Source organism: Callithrix jacchus, chromosome 22 (genome assembly GCF_049354715.1).
Source record: "Callithrix jacchus isolate 240 chromosome 22, calJac240_pri, whole genome shotgun sequence".
In the NCBI taxonomy this organism is placed as follows: Eukaryota; Metazoa; Chordata; class Mammalia; order Primates; family Cebidae; genus Callithrix; species Callithrix jacchus.
In genome coordinates, this window is record NC_133523.1 from 13,436,521 (window position 1) to 13,458,969 (window position 22,449).

Genomic DNA, 22,449 nt, shown 5'->3' on the forward strand with positions numbered 1-22,449 from the left:
ACATGGTGTGAGGCCAGGAGTTGGAGACCAGCCTAGGTGTTATGGTGAAACCCTATCTCTACAAAAAGTGCAAAACTTAGCCCAGTGTGGCATCTGGTCCAAGCTACTCAGGAGGCTGAGGCATGAGGATTGCCTGAGCCCAGGAGGCGGAGTTTGCAGTGAGCTGAGAGGGTGCCATGCACTCCAGCCTGGGTGGTAGAGTGAGATTCTGTCTCAAAATAAGAAACGAAAAAAAAAATATTCTTAGGCTCCACCCTAGACCTGATGAATCAGAATCTAGTGAGAGAGTCCGGGGCAGTAACATTAAACAGAAACGATCTTGTTCATTAGATGTTGACTGTTTATGATGAGAATGACAAAGATTACCGCTGCTTTGTCTCTCAACTAGGATGTCTACTTCATGAGACTTCGTGCGTTTTAGTTACTGTTCTAGTTCCACATTGTACCCATTGTGGTTAGCAAAAACAGACAAATTACAAATGAAAAAAAGATAAATGAAAGGCTATTCATGTTTAATATAATGATCAATTAAGCAAACCAATAATAAAACACAGGAGAAAGCCTTCCCAAATCTCACTCTCAGAACAGGCACTTTTCTCTAGCCCATTGGTGAACGTGGGTGGCCCCAGGTCCAGCCCTTGGTCCACAGCTTCTCTGTTCTGGCTCTGAGCACTCACCTTTGGTTTTCTGAATCACAGCTCCAAACAAGCTCAGCAGAAAGACAAGGGCTGGAATAGATGGGAAACAGAAGGGAGAGACATGAAACAATTGAGGAATGATTCAAAGAAATTGCCCAAGGACTGTGTGTTAGTTATCTGTTGCTGTGTAACAAATCACAAAATGTAGCGGCTTACAAAAAGATTTTTGTTGAGTGTGGAGCTCTCTCAAAGAACTAAAAACAGGACTACTGTTGGACCTAGGAATCTCACTGCCAGGTATCTACCCAAAGGAAAAGAGAACATTGTATCAAAAAGACACCTGTACTCATATGTCTACAGGAGCATTACTCACAATAGGCAAGTCGTGGAGCCAACCTAAGTGTCCACCCACAGTTGACTAGATAAAGAAAATATGGTATACATGCACCATGGAATACTATGCAGCCATAAGAAAGAATGAAATCATGGCCTTACCATCAACAGGGATGGTGCTGGAGGCCATTATCCTAAGTGAACTAAGTCAGAAGCAGAAAATCAAATATTGTATGTTCTCACTTACTGTGAGAGCTAAACAATGGGTAGAGCTGGGCATGAAGATGGAGACAACAGACTCTGGGGACTTTGCAATAGCTGTGACTTGGCTAATGCGAACACCGCTGCCATAAACATATGAGTGCAGGTGTCTCCTCTGAGACTGAGTCTCTTTTTGTTCACTGAGTCTGGAGTGCAGCAGCGCTCCAGATCTTGCCTTACTGTCACCTTTGCCTGCTAGGTTCAATTCTCCTGTCTTAGCCTCCTGAGTAGCTTGGATTACAGATGCTGGCTACCATGCCTAGCAAATTTTTCTAGTTTTAGTAGAGAGGGGGTTTCACTGTGTTGGCCAGGCTGATCTTGAACTCCACCTCAAGTGATCCACCCATCTCAACCTCCCAAAGTGTTGAAATTACAGGGATGAGCCAGTGTGCCCAGCACAATGCTTACTTTTTTTGGGTTTAGGGGGCAGATAACCAGTAGTGGGATTGCTGGATCTGACAGTAGTTCTGTTTTTAGTTCTTTAAGAGATATTTATACTCAACAAAATGTTGTTTTAAGCCACTGAAAGAGGAGAGGATGTGGGGTGGTGAGGGTTGAAAAATTACCTATTGCATACAATGTTTAATATTTGAGTCATGGTACATCAGAAACCCAGTCTTCACCATTATGCGTGTAATGTCCATGTAAAAACCAAGCATATATACCTCTTGAATTGAAGAAAAAAGAATGCTTGTTTGCTTATCACTCTTGGTTTCTGTGGGTCAAGAATCTGGGTAGGGCTCAGCTGGGCGGTTCTAGCTTGAAGGTCTCATATGATTGTGGTCAGTTAGTGGATGGGGCTGCAACAGCTGAGAACTAGCTGGGCATTGCTGTCCCTTCACCTGTTGTTTGAGGGTGTGGGCTTGTTTGGGCTTCCTTCCAACATAGAGACCTGAAGCGGGCTGCTTTGAGTGTCCCACCAACGAGGCTGCATCTCCTCTTGACACCCATCCCTGAAAGTCACCCAGCACTACTTTTATCATATTCTTTTGGTTACAAGCAAGTTACAAGCTCATTCAGATCCAGGTGGAGAAGAATCAAATTATTCCTTCCTAGAAGAGACCAGCAAGATTCTAGAAACACATTTTAGATGGGGGATATTATTTCTGCCTTTTTGGAAAGTAGTGTGCTCAGGCTGGCTCTATCGTGGCTGGTAAAGAGCCCTTTGCTCTTTCCTCTGCCTTTCCAACATCAGGTGGTGTCATCAGTCATGCTCCTGCTTCTGCAAAGACCCAAAGGTGCTGGGCGGATGGACCGCTTTTCTCATCTTCCTAATAAATCATCCATCACTCTGATCACTTGTTCTCACTGTACCTGCTTTTCATTCTGTTACGGCTTCCGTGTGTCAAGAATCTGAGAAGGGCTCAGCTGGGTGGTTCCAGAATACTTATTTATAGAATTATTTGCCATTTGTAAAAACGGTATTAAAAATATTTAACAACTGGTAAGGTGCAGGAATTGACAAACCAGAACAAACACTGGAGATTGTCTCTGATGCACCAGGCATTAGCCTTACAGCTGCTGAACTTTGAGGTCAGTGGGGTCCACAAGCAAGGTCTGGTCTGACTGGAGTGTCCCAGGAACTGGTTCTGGGCAATGATTATTTACAAGTGGTGTGGAATATTTCAGCATAAACAGCCACCATGGTCTTGTGGTGTGCACTGGTTGAAATGTAGGTCTGGTGACTCACAACCTGATTTGCAACTTTGGTTATCCCCTAAGAGGTGGGTCCTGGTAACAAAAGGGTCTTTGTCTACCAAATAGGGTCGTGGGTGTAGATGAGAGTGAACTATTTGATTCCTGTGCATGATAAAGAACTAGGGTTGGAAGGATTGAGAGAAGATCTGACTGAGTTTGAGTCTAGAGTAGGTGGGGAAGAGGCCTTGTGGCTGCCCAGACGAGGCTCAGCGCGAGGAGATGTGGCAGCTGGTGGCTAAGAGTGAGACTTGGAGCAGGTGGGACTTTTTCTGAATAAAATATAATGCAAGCATCCCTATGTCTTGCTTATTAATGTGACAGTAAAATCGACCTTGCTTACTGATGTTATTCCCCATTTTGAAAGTTTGACTGAATACACATAACACGAAATTTATCATCTCAACCACTTTTAAGTGTACAGTTCAGTGGAATTCAGTCTATTCATAGTGTTGTGCAACCATTTCCATAACTCTTCATTTCTTAAGACTAGAACTCGGCCGGGTGCAGTGGCTCACGTCTGTAATCCTAGCACGTTGTGAGGCTGAGGCAGGCAGATCACGAGATAAGGAGTCCGAGAGCAGCCTGGCCAATATGATGACACCCTGTCTCTACTAAAAATACAAAAATTAGCTGGGCATGGTAGTGTGCGCCTGTAGTCCCAGCTACTCGGGAGGCTGAGGCAGAAGAATGGCTTGAACTCAGGAGGCGGAGCTTGCAGAATCTACACAGTGGCAGGGCACTCCTGCCTGGAGGCAAAGCGAGACTGACTCAACAAAAACAAAAAACCCCAAAAAACTAGACCTCAATACCACTGAATATATCTTACTTTCTGCTGTCCTACAAGCTTTCCACTAAAACGTTTGCTGCCAGATATACCGGATCTTCTTTACATGTTATTTGTTTCTTTTCTTCACGCTGCTTTTACTGTCCTTTCTTTGTCCTTAACTTTGAGAGTTGAATTATTATATGCCTTGGAGTGTTCTTATTTTAACTGAATGTTCTTGGTGATCTTGGACCTTTTATGTGGTATAAATTTCTTTCTCTAGATTTGCAACCTTCTCTGTCATTATTTTTCTGAGTAAACCTTCTGCGACAAAAAGAGTCAAACTCTGCAAAATATTTGAAGAGATTTTTTTGACACAGCCCTCAGGATAGCCTGAGAACATGTGCCCAAGGTGGTCAGGATACAGCTTAGTTTTAAACACTTTAGGGAGGCATGAGACATCAATCAGATTCTTGTAAGATATACATTGGTCCTGTCTAGAAACACGGGGCAACTGGAAGTTGGGCTTCCAGGTCATAGACAGATTCAAAGATTTTCTGATTGACAATTGTTGAAAGAATTAAGTTATTGTCTAAAGACTTGGGAATGTCTGGGTTAAGATAAAGGGGATGTGGAGGCCAGGGTTTTATCACACAGGTGAAGCCTTCAGGTAATGGCTTCAGAGAGGATAGATTGTAAATGTTTCTTGTCAGACTTAAAGAGTTCGTTGGAATTATCAGTAATTCCAAAAGGGAGGAGTGTATAATGAGGCGTGTCCCACCCCCTCTCACTTCCCAGCATGGCCTGAGCCAGTTTTTCAGCTTAGCTTTATAATGCCCTTGCTCAGAGGAGGGGTCCATTCAGATGGTCGGGGGGCTTAGAATTCTATTTTTGCTTTACATTTCTATCCTTATCTCTCTGTTCACTCCCTCTTTTAGGTCAGTGACTCTTAGACTTACCATTTTGAGGCTATTTTCTATATCTCATTAGCATTTAAACATTTCTTCTTTTTTTTTTCTGACTGTATTTTCCAATAGCCTTAGAGCTGATAAATTTTCTTCTGCTTGATCAATTCTTCTGTTGAGACACTTGATGCATTTTTTTAGTTTGTGTCAATTGCAATTTTGAGCTCCACGATATCTGTTTAACTTAAACACTCACTCCCCATTGCTCACTAATGTCTTGGAGAGAAAATTTCCTTTGTGGGGGAATTGAGCAAAGGTCTCAACTCTACTTCCATAATGTCTAAGATAAAATGAGCCCTTACTACATACTGTGCACTTGACACAAGTGAACTCACTTCAGCTTTGCAAAGACTTTAGCAGGAAAGTGCCTTTGGCATCATCCCCATTTTTCAGATTAAGAAATGGAGTCACAGACAGGGTAAGTAACTTGACCCATTCACTGGGCTAGTCAGTGGCAGAACTGAGGTTAAACACAGGTTCTAGATTCTAGCTGATAACCCATTATACCACATGGCCTCTTTTAGAAATTTCTTTTAGAAATCCCACAGGGCACTGCATGCATGGTTCAGATTGTAGACACTGTAGGTTGGCATGTTTATTGTGACAGTGACTTGTCCTTTTTCCCCCAGCAGATGCCACTCACCAGATCTCACTAGAGCCTCAAAGTCCAGTAGAGAGTGATATGTGACTTGGTCATTTCAGGCAGTGCAGATGAATTGCAGGATTTTGGAGAAAAGGCCCTAGGGGCTAGCTGTGTGGGTCTTCACGGATGGCAATGGGAGCAATCTAATCTTTCTGGATCCCTCTGTATAAATTTCCAATTGCTGCTATCACATGTTACCATTGAGGTAGTCGGTTAAAACAGCCCTGATTTATTCTCTTATGGTTCTGGAGGTCAGTCTTAAATCAACCTCTATAGTGAAAAGCAAGAATGTTAGCAGGGCTGGTTCCTGTTGAGAGCTCTAAGGGAGAATCTGTCTCTTTGCCTTTTCCAGCTTCTAGAAGCTGCCTGCATTCCTTGGTTCACAGACCCTTCCTTCTTCTTTAAGTCCAGCAGCACGGCATCTTCTCTTCTTCCTGATCTTCCACCTCCCTCTTAAGAGGACCTTACTGATTATTATATTAAACCCCCCTGGAAAATTCAGGGTATGTGAGAGATGGGCAAGTTCTTCTTCAAAGTTAATATCTTAGAATACATTATAAGGAGTTACAATCTCTTGCTCTATGGCCATCATGTGCTATTAGCATAAACATATACCCATGTGTATATATTCTCTAAATCAGGTACGTCTTAAAGCAGCTATGCTGACTTGCTCCAGCATGTCTGAACAGGACTGGGCAAGCTCCAAGCCCTGGTGCGTGCCATTCCTTATTTGAAAACCCTCCTGACCTTCTCCTGACTAGCTTCCTCTTTTTCTTTGTCTTCTTCCTCATCTTCTTTCCCCTTATCTATTCAGTAAATTTCCAAGTTCTTTAGCCAATCAGGTCAAGCATAGAATGTGAGGTCCCATTCTGGCCAATGGAACTGGACACAGCAGTAGGGCGACTGGGTCAGGTTATGAAAGTTATAAAGGTCCCCGTCTCCCTGTGCAGGTGTGCTCTTGTGGCAAGACTGCCGGTCGAGTGGCACCCTTTCTGCAGGAAGTAAACTAGCCTTGCTGAGTGATCCATTGTCTCAGTGTGGACATTTCCCAACATTACAAATCCGTTTCCAACAGAGTACTACCCCTATATCAAGATTCTTAGCTTAATCGACATCTGCAAATTCTCTTTTACCATGTAAGGTAACATATTCACGGGTTCCAGGGATTAGGATGTGGACATCCTTGGGGGGCTGTTATTTATCTGCCCAGACTTCTCACTGTTTCCCCAAGAAGATGCCAGGTCTGGTTTGTGATCAGTTACTTGCACAATTGCATTCATAGAACATTTTGAATAGTCTCAGCTCTGCTTAATGTCAGGCTGATGTTTCCTTTAAAGTCCTCTTCCTCCTACTTTTTTTTTATAGGCAAGTTCTCTTTCTGTTGCCCAGGCTGGAGTGCAGTGGTGCAATCACAGCTCACTGTAGCCTTGAACTTCTAGGCTACATGCATGAGCTACCACTCATGGCTAATTATAAAAAAATTTTTTGGGGTAAAGATTGGGTCTCGCTGTGTTTTCTGAGCTGGTCTTGAACTGTTGGCCTTAAGTGGTCTTGCCTCCTCAGCCTCCCAAAGTATTGAAATTACAGGTGTGAGACACTGTGCCCAGCCCTTTCTTCTTTTGTGTAAACATGAATGTGTAGCAGCCACACAAACCTTACACCTGCCCAAATGATGACCAGCTCACAAGGCCAACTGATAAACCATATGGTTGAATAGTGTTACCTGTTCCTAAAATGCAGGCAGTCTGGGCACCATCCTGTTTCCTCAAAGGATTATAAATCACTCTACTATAAAGACACGTGCACACGTATGTTTATTGTGGCACTGTTCACAATAGCAAAGACTTGGAACCAACCCAAAAGCCCATCAATGATAGACTGCATAAAGAAAATGTGGTACATATTTACCATGGAATGCTATGCAGCCATAACAAAGGATGAGATCATGTCCTTTGAAGGGATATGGATGAAGCTGGAAACCATCATCCTCAGCAAACCAACACAAGAACAGAAAACCAAACACTGCATGTTCTCACTCCTAGGTGGGAGTCGAACAATGAGAACACATGGACACAGGGAGGGGAGCATCACACACTGGGGCCTGTCAGGGGATGGGAGGGGTAGCATTAGGAGAAATACCTAATGTAGATGACAGCTTGATGGGTGCAGCAAAGCACCATGGCACATGTATACCTGTGTAACAAACCTGCATGTTCTGCACATGTACCCCACAACTTAAAGTATAATTAAAAAAAAAAAGACTAGTCCTTAGCCAGCAAGCCTGTACTCACTAATTTGGGCACCTGTCTTCAGTTAGGGTGTCTGCAGAGTCATCCGTGTATCAGAATCCCAGAGTTCTAAGAAACTTTGGAAATCATCCACTGACTCATTTTGTAGATGAAGAAACAGGTCCCTTGGGGTTAAGTGGCTGGCACACTTGTTGGGCAAAATTGGGTAAGTTGTTTAACTTCTCTAAGTTTCCTTATGTGAAATAGGGTGGCAATATGACCTACTTTCTGGGGTTTTTGGAGCTGACTTAAACACGGGACTGTGTAGAGCACAATGTCAGGCAGAAAGCCCTCCATTGATGCCGGCTGCCTCTGTCATCATTTGACTTTCTCCTTTCTGATTTGGATGCTTTTCCTTTCTTTCTTTTTGCCTAATTGCTCTGGCTAGCTGCCTCTGTTATCATCTGAGCTCTGTTGCCCAGGCTGGAGTGCAGTGATGCAATCACATCTCACTGTAACCTTGTGCTCCTGAGCTCAAGCAATCCTCCTGCCTCAGCCTCCAGGGACTACAGGTGTATGCCCCCAATAATGGCTAATTTTTTTTTTTTTTTTTTGAGACGGAGTTTCGCTCTTGTTACCCAGGCTGGAGGGCAATGGCACGATCTCGGCTCACCGCAACCTCCGCTTCCTGGGTTCAGGTAATTCTCCTGCCTCAGCCTCCTGAGTGGCTGGGATTACAGGCACACGCCACCATGCCCAGCTAATTTTTTGTATTCTTAGTAGAGAGGGGTTTCACCATGTTGACCAGGATGGTCTCAATCTCCTGACCTCATGATCCACCCGCCTCGGCCTCCCAAAGTGCTAGGATTATAGGCGTGAGCCACCGCGCCAGGCCCGGCTAATTTTTAAAAGATGTTTTGTGGAAACACAGTCTTTCTATGTTGCTCAGTCTGGTCTCAAACTCCCAAACTCCTGGCTCAAGCGATCTTCCTGCCTTGGCTTTCCAAAGCTCTGGGATTATAGGTATGAGCCACCGTGGCCAACCCTAGAATCCTAATTCTTGACCCAATGCTCCTATCATCATCCTTGACTGTACCATCCAGTGATACGGACTAATAGTTCCTGGATAACCGAAATTCACTAATAATCCACCTCAGAAGTATTGAAGTCTCTGTCTCCAGTTGCCAGAAAACAGGCTTCTTTCATATTTGATTCCACACACACTGAAACTCCTATTATATATAAGATGCTATGCTAGGGGTTGCAAAGGTGAGGGAGACACGACATTTGGATTTAAGGGTAGCTTGTATTATTTCAATAGAATTTATTGTCTATCAGCTGTCTCTGCAGCAGAATAACCGTGAGGCTTTGAGCAATTAATGTATCTCTCTACGATGCAATTTCTTATCTATAATGCGGAGATGCTATGTGACAATGTAAAGCAATTTAAGCCTAATGCCAGGCTAAAGTAGCTGCTTCATAAATGTAAGCTTTGATCGATATCACGACTATCAGTGATGTTAATTCATCTGGAGCTGGAAAGATGAATGGGATTTCATCTGTACAGAGATGGTGGGGGAAGCCATGGCATTATGAGATTCCTATAGGGAGGGGGAGTAGAAAAACAGAAGACCCCAGGAAGAATCCTGTGGGCGGGGCATTATAGCAAAGATCTGGAGACAGATGGTTTGGGTTCAAATCCCAGCTCTGTTATTTGTTTGCCAGCTGTGTGGTGTTGGACAAATAACATAATCTCTCTGTGTCCCAGTTTTCTCATCTGTAAGATGAGGATAGTGAGTGTCCCCACCCCAGCCTACTGTGAAGATGCAACAGATTAATACCAGATCAATACATGAGAGACGCATAGTGAGTTTTTGAAAGTGTTGGCTGTTATTATTTGTATAAATTTATGGACTACGAGGGTAATTTTGTTACATACATAGATTGCATAGTGGTGAAGCCAGGGCTTTTAGAGTATCCATCATCCAATGATCTACGTCGTACCTGTTAGGTAACTTCTCGTTTTCCACTCCCCTTCTGCTCCCTGAGCCATCCCAGTCTTCACTGTCTATCATTCTACTCCCTATGCCCGTGTGTCCACATTATTTAGCTCCCACTGATAAACGAGATCATGAGGTATTTGTTTCTCAGTGTCTGAGTTATTTCACTTAATATAATAACCTCTAAAATTAATAATAAAATTATCATTAATTTTCTTGATAATGATAAAGCACAGAAAAACGATAAAGGAGGAAGAAGACACAATAGCAAGAGAAAAAGGAAAAAAGTCAGGGTGGGGCTAGGTTGCAGAAGTTATCAGGAAGGAGAGGACATCAATTAGAAAACAAAACTCGCCAAGAGGAAGACGAACAACCTGTTAGAGGCTGGGTGTGGTGGGTCATGCCAGTAATCCCAGCACTTTGGCAGGCCGAGGAGGGCAGATCACGAGGTCAGTAGTCTGAGACCAGCCAGGCCAAAGGTGAAACCCTGTCTCTACTAAAACTACAAAAATTAGCTGGGCATGGTGGTGCACACCTATAACCCCAGCTACTCAGGAGGCTGAAGCAGGAGAATCGCTTGAACCCAGGGGGCAGAGTTTGCGGTGAGGCAAGATCGTGCCACTGCACTCCAGCCTGGGCAATGGAAGGAGACTCCATCTCAAAAAACAAAACAAAGCAAACAAATGAAACAAACGACAACCCAACCTATGAGATTGGGTAAGGAACATTTTAGGGATATTTGAGAGCATATTTTGAATAGGCTGGTCAGGAAGGAAACCACAGTCCAAAGGGAAAAGGTGAGAGTGTTCAGAGCAGAAGAAAGAGGAGGTGAAAATAACCAATTGTTGAAGCAAGTGGCCCCTGTTTGGGGGATAGATTAAGACTCAGTCATTGTTACGGTCACATACCTGGAAGAAGCAATGGCCCTTGCATTCCTGTGGCACAGGTATCCCACACCAGTCAGCCGTAGAAGCTCCCTACTGTGCCGTAAGCCAACCACCTTCCTAGCTCAAGAAATCTCAGGAGAGTTGACGTATGTATCTCAGGTCAGCTGACTCATGAAATTGCCATCAGAAAAGTGAACCGCTTCCCCTCTTTTGCCATCAGACACATGGTTCTGCTTTTCCTTTATTGGCCGTGCCTTTTCTGCCTAGCTATTGTAGATCACCTTTGGGATGATGGAATCAGCCAACCTAACAAAGAAATGCCCTGTAAGTTACATCACATCGCCTGAGGATTAGGAAGTGCTTTTGGGGCCAAAATAAATCTTAAAAACCCTGTGGTTTTGAGCTGGATGAACCAGACTTTAGGGCTTCTGTATTGGTATCTGAAGTTTCCAGAGGAGTCATTTCTAAATGGGGGAAAACCTTCCTTTTCCCCCAGTGGATGATGCTCACTGGTTATGACTACTGAGTCGTAAGAAGTTAAGAGTCCCAAAGTCTCATAGAGGGTAAAACATTATTTGTTTATTTGGACCAACCCCGACCAGTTGCAGGATTTGGAAGAAAAGGTCTCTAAATCTTTCCTTCTTCCGACAAGTATTTATTTATTTATTTGGGTCTTGCTCTGTTACTCAGGCTGGAGTGAAGTGGCACAATCACAGCTCACTGCAAGCTCAAACTGCTGGGCTCCAGCGATCCTCCCACCTCAGTCCTCCGAATTGTTAGGACTACAGGTGCACGCCACCACACCTGGCTAATTTTCTTTCAGTTTTATTATTATTATTATTTGTATTTGAAAAACAGATTGCAGGCTGGCTGTGGCCCTCAGCTGTAGTTTGCTGATCCTGGAGTTAGAATTTGCATAGTTCTTCTCTCTCTCTCTCCTTTTTTTTTTTTTTTCCCTTTGAGATAGAGTCTCGCTCTGTCGCCCAGCCTGGAGTACAGTGGCATAATCTCAGGTCACTGCAATCTCCGCCCCCACCCCAGGTTCAAGTGATTCTCCTGCCTCAGCCTCCTGAGTAGCTGGGACTACAGGCACCCGCCACATCCCTGGCTAAGTTTTGTGTTTTTAGTAGAGATGGAGTTTCCTCATGTTGGCCGGGCTGGTCTCAAACTCCTGACCTCAGGTGATCTGCATGCCTTGGCCTCCCAAAGTGAGCCGCCACGCCCTGTCTAGAATGCCCTTTCTTTCTTGCCACTTTACTCCTGGCCACGCCCTTCAAGTGGCATTCTTTTTCATATCTTCCCTTGATAAGCTCTTGTGAAAGGAAAATAAAGTCTCACAACCCCAATTCACTATTCTAAAAGGAAAATAATTAAGCTGAAAGCAGGGTCATGCAAGAAACTGCCATTCCTTTTGTTCCTAAGCAGATAAGCTACAGATAAAAAAGGCCAGATAGCTTCACAGCTTGCTATTGTATATTCATTTTATCCTATGTAAAGTGCCAATTTACTAAGCATGAGATGAATTCATCATTGATTATCCCCCCGCTCCGCTCCTTTTTCTCTTGCAACATGTGGGTTCAGTAATGTGGCCAAACTCTCTCTTTCCCTCCCCACTAGTCTGCTTTTCCCCTTTAAACAGTGAAGCCCCCAAAATTATCTTTGGATAAATGAACAGATGACAGTAAGTTTTTCTGTATTTCTTTCTACCAGGCATGTTCTTAACCCTAGTAAAATAAGCTTCTAAATGGATTGAGACCTCTTCTCAGCTTCTCAGGCACTTTTCGGTTTATGTGCTACACTGTCCCCTTCCCTGCCTCTAAGACAGAGTTAGTTAGCTTTTCTCGTTTCTCTGTTCATACCATACTTCATCAAATCTAAAGCATTATTAATTTTAAGGTATACCATTGGCTGGGTGTGGTGGTTACACCTATCCCAGCACTTTGGGAGGTTGAGGTGGGCAGATCACTTGAGGCCAGGAGTTCAAGATCAGCCTGGTCAACATGGTGAAATTCTGTCTCCACTAAAAACAAAAAATTAGCCAGGCGTGGTGGTGCATGCCTGTAATTCCAGCTACTTGGGAGGCTGAGGCAGGAGGATCACTTGAACCTGGGAGGTGGAGGTTGCAGTGAGCTAAGATCATACCACTACACTCCAGCCTGGGTGACAGAGCAAGACTTTGTCTCAAAAAAGAAAAAAAAAAAGAAATTAAGCACCATTATTTTATGTACCACTATACCTAACCATTGAACTGTGACACAATGCTTTCTTATTCCTTAGACATTTTTATTTTATTCTTGAATGAGCTATAGATTTCGAAATGAATTTTTGTCATGCATGACTCTGTTGCATGCATACAAAGGAAACTAGCTGTGGGAACTAAATTGGTTAAGATATTCTTGAAGCTTCTTCACATTCAGAATCTTCTAAACTTCTTTCAACACAGTCATTGATGCCCATGTTTCAATGTCTGTGTTTCTCTACATCGGCAGTTTTCAAGATGTGGTCCCAAGAGCAGCTGCAACAATATTGTCTGGGACCTTGTTGGAAATGCAGATTCTTGGACCATATCCAGACCTACGGAATCAGGAACGTTGAGCTAGAGCCCAGTGAGTGTTTTTAACAGACCTTCCGGTGATTCCGATACATGCTTAAGTTTGAGAACCCAGCTTGGCATGGTATTGTTCTCTGGACCATCAGGAGTATTGTGATTGAGTGTTTTTTCAAAGAACCCATGAGAGAACCAGAGGCCATTGCTAGTTCTCTGCCATCCTCACGTTCCTTAGTGGAGCACCTGAGTATAAATCAAATGTCTTTCAACTGTGATGACAAAATGATATTATAATTCCTTTTCATAATCAAGTTATTGCGGTTTAGTATTCCAGGGGCTTTCATGCTGGAAGTCTAAAAGTCTTCTCAGTTATATCAGAGTTTCTCACAGGTTCACCTCACAGATGCCCCTGAATAGCTCTTTCCATCCTTCCATGCATCCATGCATGCATGCATCCATCTATCAATGCATCCATCCATCCATCCATCCATCCATCCATCCATCCATCCATGCATCTATCCATCCATACATCTATCCATCCATGCATGCATGCATCCATCCATCCATTCATGCATCCATCCATCTATCCATCCATGCATCCATCTATCTGCTCACCCATCCACCTACCTTTCATCCATCCACTCACCCATCTATACTTCTTTTCATCCACCAGTCCATTTATGCATTCATCCATCCACTTAGTGACACACTCAACTTTTCATCTTGGGTGATAGAGGTTGGGATGCTCATGATTTTGGTGATGTTAGAGATTGAGATGCAAATGATTTTTGGTGGGGGATAGAGGCTGGGATGCACATATTTTTTTAGGGATAAGGATAGAGGTTGGAATGCACATGATTTTTAGGAGGGATAGAGGTTGGGATGCACATGATTTTTAGGGGGATAGAGCCTGAGATGCACATGATTTTTAGGGGGGATGGAGGTTGGGATGCACATGATTTTTGGGGGTTAGGGTTTGTAATGCACGTGATTTGTTGGCAGTAAGAGTTGGGATGCACTTGATTTGTTGCGGGGACGAGGATTAGAATGCACTGAATTTTGAGGGGAGTGTAGTGTTCATCACACACATGATTTTGGGGTGGGGTTTACAGTGCACATGATTTTGCTGGGGGGCAGGGTTTAGAATGCACTTTGTTGGAAGGATAAGGATTAAAATGCATGGGATTTTCTTCTTTTTGATGCAGGGAGTGGGATGCACGTGATGTTTGAGGCATAGAGGTTGGGATGCCTATAACTTTGGGGGTAGAGGTTGTAATGCATGTGATTTCTTACAGAGGGGGCACTTCTAGAAGACGAGTACTGATAGGACAGAGGAAGGAGCTAAACAAAGAGGTGGTCTCAGCAAGAGTCCAGCCTCAGGCTAATCCCATGGGGAGCTCTGGACTATGCACCCTGGAGTTGATCCACCTTGAGGCAGGGCCCTTATGCAAGGTCCCTGTGTCAATCAATCATTGGCTGTGGCTGCCCCAGGGGTGGGTGCAAGCCAAACCTTACAGGTAAATGAATGAATGCAACTGTGAAAGGCATCTGGGTGGAGCAACAGGAGCACTGGCTGCATTGCTCAAACCTTTCTCTGGGTCATGCTTACCCGCTGCCTCAAATGTTGTTACACAGAGTGTGAACGTCACTTCCTCTTCATTTTAAAGTGTTCAAAATAACAATTCTCATAAGCCATGTTGCATCATCACAAGATAAATGTGGGGGCGAGGAGCTTCCACATGATTTTTTTCAATTTCTGTTGTTATTTTTAATTGAAAAATAAGAATTTTATATATTGATGGGGTACTATGTTAATGGGTTGATATATGTATACATGTATAATGACTGTACCAAGTGAATTAACACATTCATTACTTCACATACTTGTACATTTCGTTGTAGTGAGAACATTTAAATGTCATATATATATATATTTTTAGATATGGTCTCACTCTGTTGCCCAGGCTGGAGTGCAGTGACATGATCATAGCTCATAGCTCACTACAGCCTTGAACTCCTGGGATCAAGCAGTCCTTTTGCCCCAGTCTCCTGAATAGCTGGGACCACAGGGGCATGCCATGACGCTGGGCTCATTTATATGTATATATAGATGTTTTGTAGAGATGGGGTCTTGCCATGTTGCTAACTCCAGAGCACAAGCCCTCCTCTCACCCTAGCCTCCCAAAGTGTTGGGATTACAGGCGTGAGCCACTGCACCTGGACAAAATCTATTTTTTAAGATAATTTTCAAATTTTTAACTATTGGCACCTTGCTGGGCAATAGATCTTGAAAACTCATCTCTCCTATTTAACTGGAACTTCATATTCTTCGGTGCATATAATGCTTAATTATTATTATTATTTCTTGAGATGGAGCCTCACTCTGTCACCCAGGCCGGAGTGTAGTGGTGTGGTCTCAACTCACTGCCTCCTCTGCCTCGCAGGTTCAAGAGGCTCTCCTGCCTCAGCCTCCTGAGTAGCTAGGATTACAGGTACATGCCACCACACCTGGCTAATTTTTGTATTTTTAGTAGAGAAGGGGTTTCACCAAGTTGGCCAGGCTGGTCTTGAACTCCTGACCTCAAGTGATCTGCCCACCTTAGCCTCCCAAGATGCTGGGATTACAGGTGTGAGCCACCTCGCCTAGCTGTAGTGCTTAATTCCTCACAGCCTCAAAGATTATCATGGAAGCCAGCTTGGTAGTCAGGTTGAATTTATTTAAGTGTTGATGTAGATCCCTATAGAGAGGATGCTGTTGATGGCTCACCCAGGTCCCATTTCCTGGTTTATTCCCTGGAACTATTTCCGTGAGAAATAAAATCAAATTTTATTAATGCCAAGAAAGTATTTCTTTGCCCATTGTTCTGCAGGGACTCATCCCCCAGCTGTTGTGAATTAGTTGCTATCACTGTGTCACAGCTGTTTGATATGTCAACCTGAAATCATCAAAAGCATAAGATTCCAGTTTTAAAGAGCTTATTCAAGAGAAAAGCCAGGAATAACCATTCTGGGATGCACAGACTCTAGAGAAACGGAGTCAAGTTCTGAAGTTAAAAGCTAAGTTCTTGCTTATATATAGGAAGACAGAGTGATCCTCCCGCCTTCACCTCCCAAGGTACTGGGATTATCACAAGATGGCACTATAAAATACAGTTCCTTAATCTCACCACAAGATGGCACTATAAGATAAAGATTAAACCCTCTGAGCTAGGCCTGTGAGTAATCTAATCACTTTGTAGATTAAAGAACAAGAAATCAGAGGTAGCTTCAAATGCTGGGCTTCACCTGAGGGTGAAGGGTGGGAGGAGGGAGAGGATCAGGAAGAATAACTAACGAGCACTAGGCTTAATATCTGGGTGATGAAGTACTCTGTACAACAAACCCCTGTGACATGAGGGGGGTGTTTTAAGTTCAGAGGTACACATGCAGGTTTGTTAAAAATAGGTAAAAAACCTATAAATCCTTTTTTAACCATATATAACAAACCTGTATGTGTACCCCTTGACTTAAAATACAAGTTAAAAAAGAAAGAAAACGGTGTTAATCTTGTAAATACATGGACTCCTTTCTTTTTCTTTTCTTTTTTGAGACAGAGTCTCGTCTGTTGCCCAGGCTGGAATGCAATGTCATGATCTCGGCTCACCTCAACCACCACCTCCCAGGTTCAAGGGATTCTTTTGCCTCAGCCTCCCCAGTGGCTGGGACTACAGGCGCCCACCACCACACCTGGCTAGTTTTTGTATTTTTAGTAGAGATGGGGTTTCGCCATGTTGACCAGGCTGGTCTGGAACTCCTGGACTCAAGTGTTCCCCTGCCTTGGCCTCCCAAAGTGCTGGGACTACAGGTGTGAGCCACCGTGCCTGGCTCGATTTCTTTGTAAGAACATTTAGCTTAAAAGAGATACATTATACAGCATAAAGGTGTTTTCTTTCTTTGTATCCTTGTTCTACAAGCTTTCTTTCTTTTGTTTTTTTTTTTTCTCTCTCTTTTTTTTAGACTGAATTTCGTCTTATCACACAGGCTGCAACCTCTGCCTCCAGGTTCAAGTGATTCTCCTACCTCAGCCTCCTGAGTAGCTGCGATTACAGGTGCGTGCCACCACGCCCAGCCAATTTTTGTATCATTAGTAAAGACTGGGTTTCACCGTGTTGGCAAGGCTGGCCTTGAACTCCTAATCTCAGGTGATCCACCCTCCTTGGCCTCCCAAAGTCCTGGGATTACAGGCGAAAGCCATCTCGCCCAGCCTTTTCATATTTTTAAAACCTTTTAAAATGACTGGCAGAGATTTGTTTACATCAGCATTACCATAAACGTGAGTAATTCGTTGCATTGCAACATAGTGACAGCTACCACAATGATGGGAAATTTTCAGCTCCATTATAACCTTATGGGATTACAACTGTGTATGTGGTTTGTGGTTGACCAAAATGTTGTTATGCGGTGCATGACTGCACATGTGCCTGATATATAAAGAATACCAGCTGGGCACGATGGCTCAGGCCTGTCATCCCAGCACTTTGGGAGGCCAAGGCAGGTGGATCACGAAGTCAGGAGATGAAGAACATCCTGATCAACATGGTGAAACCTCGTCTTTACTAAAAATACAAAAATTAGCAGGGCATGGTGGCATGTGCCTGTAATCCTAGCTACTCGGGAGGCTGAGGCAGGAGAATTGCTTGAACCAGGGAGTCAGAGGTTGCAGTGAGCCGAGATGGTGCCACTGCACTCCAGCCTGGAGACAGAGCAAGACCCTGTCTCAAAAAAAAAAAAAAAAAAAAAAAAGAATACTGGGGAACTAGTGACAGTGGTTGTTTCAGGGAAGGAAAATTTAGGAATAGAGTTTAGAGTGAGCCTCCCATTTGAACTTTTCCTATAGGTATTATGTATACTACATAACACATAATTTTAAAAAGTCAGATCTATGTCTTAAACAGATTCACACATCTTATGTTTAGTGAGAAAGGCAAGCTGTAGAAGAAACAAAAATACATTATCGTATTTTTAGAATAAATAAAGTTGACCCTTGAACAACAAAGGTTTAAACTGTGGCTATCCCCTTATAGGCAGAATTTTTCCTACCTCTGTCCTCCCTGGGACAAGACCAACCCCTCCCCTTCCTCAGCCTACTCAGGGTGAAGCTGACGATGAAGACCTTTATTTATGATCTTTATGATCACTTCCACATAAAGAATAAATACATTTTCTCTTCATGATTTTCTTAATAACACTGTCTTTTCTCTGAGGTTAGTTTATTGTAAGAATATGGCATATAATACATATATATGCAAAGGATGTGTTAACCAACTTTATGTTATTGGTAAGGCTTCTGGTTAACAGTAGTCTGAGTAGGTAAGTTTTTGGGGAGTCAGAAGTGAATTTTCCACTGCACAGGGTGGCGCCCCAACCCCTGTTGCCTAAGGGGTGCCATATATAAAAATACAAAAACATTCTTAATATGGGTATATTTTTGCAGGTGATTGGATTAAGCCCATGGATAAAGGTGGAAGGGGCTGGAGAGAAAGGAAGAAGGGGTGAGTTAAATATTGAGCATCCCTAAAGAGCCCTGGGGGAGGTGGGATGTCCCCTCTCCAGCGTCCAAACCCAAGTCCCGTCATCCCTCCCTCCGAGTGCAGGCCCCGCCCCCTCTCTGCTCCTAAGGCACTCACCCCACCCCTACCACCCCCTCTCCAAACCAAGGCCCCGCCCGCTCCGCCTTTGGGGTGCAAGCCCCGCCCATGTACCTTCTGAGTGGCATCGTTTCGAAAAAGAAGACACAAACAAAAAGGAGCCGGGCGCGGTGGCTCACGCCTGTAATCCCAGCACTTTGGGAGGCCGAGGCGGGTGGATCACGAGGTCAAGAGATGGAGACCATCCTGGTCAACAAAGTGAAACCCGTCTCTACTAAAAATACAAAAATTAGCTGGGCATGGTGGTGCGCGCCTGTAATCCCAGCTACTCAGGAGGCCGAGGCGGGAGAATTGCCTGAACCCAGGAGGCGGAGGTTGCAGTGAGCCGAAATCGCACCATTGCACTCCAGCCTGGGTAACAAGAGCGAAACTCCGTCTCAAAAAAAAAAAAACGAGAGTTTAAAATTTTTTTTATTTTTTATGTTTCAGACCTTTACTTCTGCTGTGGACATCAAGTTTTTTACTGTGAGGTGAGGGTATCTTAAGAAAAGCTATTTCTCAGTTATTTCACAAATATTATCAACGATAATAAGACTTATTATTAAAAGCAAGCCACACCCCCACCCTACCCCAGCACAGGCCCCGCCCCACTTCTGCCCCTGGGACCTAAGGCCACCCCTATCCCCGTACCTCGGACATAGGCTCCGCCCCCAGCACCACCCTCCCTGCCCGGTGGGACCCCACTCAGAGCCTAACTTCATCCCCCGGGTAAGAATACTAGAATTTCTTCTTGGAGGCTAAATAAAGAAAAGGTTAGTTTTCCTGCTGCCGCCTAAGGCTCCTCTGGCCAGAACAGCGGAGTCATAGCTACTTCCGCTCCCAGCGGCCCCGAGACCAGAAGCGGAAGTGCGCGCGGCGGTGGCTGTCTGCGGCTGAGCTGCGCGGCGCGGCGAGGTGGGAGTGTCTCCGGCTGGTCTGCAGGTGTGGCCTGGCCCCTAGGGAGGGCGGGGAGGGCTCTGCTGGTGCTGGGAGGGGCTGGAGGGCCTAGAACAGCTCTGCGGGTCTGAGGTGCTTCCTCCTGGCGGTCACCCAGGGGCGGCCTGAGGCCCACACTGCCAGGGCCTTGCATCTGAGCGCCCAATCTCCGGTCTCTTGTTGTCAGCTATCTCCCGTCCGGACAGACAGGGTTGTCGTCTTGCCAAAAGGGAAATCTCAAACAGTCCTGATCCTACAGCTCAGGAATGTGGTGGTACCGGCCCCAGCCCTCACCTGTCCTTCCCAATTTAGGGAAAGTGCATGAAGAGGGCCCTACCTTGCCTATAGTATGCAAGATAACTGCGAGTTAGTAATTCGCTTTTTATATGATATGATACTTAATATTATCTAGCTTTGCAACTGGAAAGGCCACATTTGCAAATTGGTTTAAATGATTGGCCGAATTTACTTAAAAAATTGAATGCATCCTTCATTAAGGAATGAATTAGATGAAGAGAGATTTTTTTTTTTTTTCTGAGACTGACAATTGGAAGTCTTTTAGCTTAATATATTAGCTTTGCTTTGCATCTTTTCCTTTTCCTTTTTTTCTTTCTTCTTTTCTTTCTCATAAGAGAACTTTTGGCTGGGCGTGGTGGCTCACACCTGTAATCCCAGCACTTTGGGAGGCCGAGCAGGGAGGATCATTTGAGGTCAGGAGTTCAAGACCAGCTTGGCCAACATGATGAAACCCTGTCTCTACTAAAAATACAAGAATTAGCCAGGCATAGAGGCGGGCGCCTGTAATCCCAGCTACTTGAGAGGCTGAGGCAGGAGAATCGCTTGGACCCTGGAGGTAGATGTTGCAGTGAGCCAAGATCGCGCTACTGCACTCCAGCCTGGGTGACAGAACAAGATTCCGTCTCAAAACAACAACAACAAAACAAAAAGCAGAGTTAAAATTTTTTTTGTTTTTTCTTTATTTTTTATGTTTGAGACCTTTTAATTTTTGACTTTTACTTCTGCTGTGGGCAGCAGTGAAAAACTTGATACGGTGAGGGTATCTTAAGAAAAGCCATTTCTCAGTTATTTCACAAATATTATTATCAAAGAAAAGTAATACTGTTATTCAGATCTTTTCAAGTTGGCTCCAGGCCTTCCCCCAAGCATATGAATCACAGAGCTTCAAAACGTATGGGACTTCACGGAAAAGATGGTAGAAACTTTGTTAGTACTGGAAATTCAAATTGAGTTGGACATAAGTGGGATGTCTTTTTAAATAATGGGGTAAAAGCTCATGTCTACTGAGAAATGAGGAAAAAATTAACTCCAGAGGAAAATTATGCATCAGATTTCAGTTTTATGAGTGAGGTGTTTGTTTCCAAAAAGAATATATACCCTTGCCTTGCCTTTTTAGAAAGAATTAATATTGTTCCTTAAAGATACCTGAAACTTGTGATTATGGCTTGTGAAAGACAGGCATTTTAAGTTATTCTTATATTTGATTGTTGTGGTGTCATATTCTTTATTTTGAGACAGAGTTTCACTTTTGTTGCCCAGGCAGAGTGCAGTGGTGGGATTTCGGGTCTCTGCAACCTCCACTTTCCAGTTTCAAGTGATTCTCCTGCCTCAGCCTCCCGAGTAGCTGGGATTACAGGTGCCCACCAATACACCTGGCTAATTTTTTAATTTTTATTGAGATGGGGTTTCACAATGTTGGCCGGGCTGGTCTCAAACTCCTTACCTTGTGATCCGCTTGCCTTGGCCTCCCAAAGTGCTGGGATCAGAGGCATGAGTTACTGCGCCTGGACCCCCACCCCCCCTTGTTTTTTTGAGAGAGTCTCTGTCACCCAGGCTGGAGTGCAGTGGCACAATCTTGGCTCACTGTAGCCTCCACCTCCCAAGTTGAAGCAATATTCTTGTAACTCAGCCTCTTGAGTAGCTGGGATTACAGACGCCAACCACTAAACCCAGCTCATTTTTGTATTTTTAGTAGAGACAGTGTTTCACCATGTTGCCAGGCTGGTCTCAAACTCCTGACCTCGGGTGATCCACCTGCCTCGGCCTCCCAAAGTGCTGGGATTACAGATGTGAGCCACCATACCTGGCCTCATATTGTCTTTTGTGTGTGCATGGGGACGTCCCTTCTAAGGCTAGCTCTACTGAGTTATTCTTGAGGAGTGTTGATTGTTTGGCATATTTTCACTGGGGTGCCCTCAATGAATTGGGCCCTGTACATGGGGAAACAGTGCAACTGAAATAGTTACAATGCTTGCCCCATGGAGGTTTTATTCTAGCTAAGAAGATTGTAAATTAGTAGTGCCAAAGTCGATACAAGAACATGGAACACGAGAACTTGGGGAGGGGATCAGGGAACACATCAGAAAAGACACAAATGTTTGAGCCTTCAAGGTGAGTTGTACGTAGCTAAACAAGGAGTCAGGCTGTGGAGTGGGGTAGGAGGAAACTTGAGAGACCGTTCCAGATGCATTGTCCTTCAGGCAGTACAAAGTCTGTTGTGTTTTAGGAGCTGAGAACAGGCAGAGAAACTAAAGCAGAGAAAATAAAGTACTGAGTGGATGAGCCAGGTGAGAGAGGGAGGCAGGTCCCTGAAGATCATGGTGAGCATTGAACTATTGTCTTTTTTTTTGAGACAGAGTCTTGCTCTGTGACCCAGGCTGGAGTGTGGTGGTGGGATCTGGGCTCACTGCAGCCTCCACCTCCCAGGTTCAAGCGACTCTCTTGCCTCAGCCTCCTGAGTAGCTGGGATTACAGATGCCTGCCACCATGCCCAGTTTCACCATATCGGCCAGTTTGGTCTTGAACTCCTGACCTCAAGTGATCCACCTGCCTCGGCCTTCCAAAGTGCTGGGATTACAGGTACGA

The 22,449-nt window shown here is 44.3% G+C and overlaps 2 protein-coding genes across 12 annotated transcripts in view; one reads left to right on the forward strand and one right to left on the reverse strand.

Moving 5' to 3' along the window:
• ADGRE3 (adhesion G protein-coupled receptor E3) overlaps positions 1 to 10,540 on the reverse strand; it is a 57,769-nt gene extending 47,229 nt beyond the window's left edge. Inside the window, exons 1-2 of the mRNA XM_035285271.3 lie at positions 10,438 to 10,540; positions 678 to 728 (exon numbers count right to left, since the gene is read on the reverse strand). Coding sequence (XP_035141162.3) covers positions 678 to 728; positions 10,438 to 10,462 — 76 coding nt within the window. The 5' untranslated portion in view covers positions 10,463 to 10,540. The remainder of the gene's footprint in view (positions 1 to 677; positions 729 to 10,437) is intronic.
• An 8,975-nt stretch (positions 10,541 to 19,515) lies between these two features.
• Positions 19,516 to 22,449, forward strand: part of ZNF333 (zinc finger protein 333) — a 31,588-nt gene continuing 28,654 nt past the window's right edge. For 8 of the 11 annotated variants that reach the window (XM_078360828.1, XM_008987419.5, XM_008987421.5 and 5 more), the window contains exon 1: positions 19,516 to 19,572. The gene's annotated coding sequence lies outside the window, so the exon portion shown is untranslated. Of the gene's footprint in view, positions 19,573 to 22,220; positions 22,444 to 22,449 lie in introns of all 11 variants that reach the window. The other 3 variants (XM_054250505.2, XM_078360826.1, XM_078360830.1) reach the window with 1 other exon arrangement.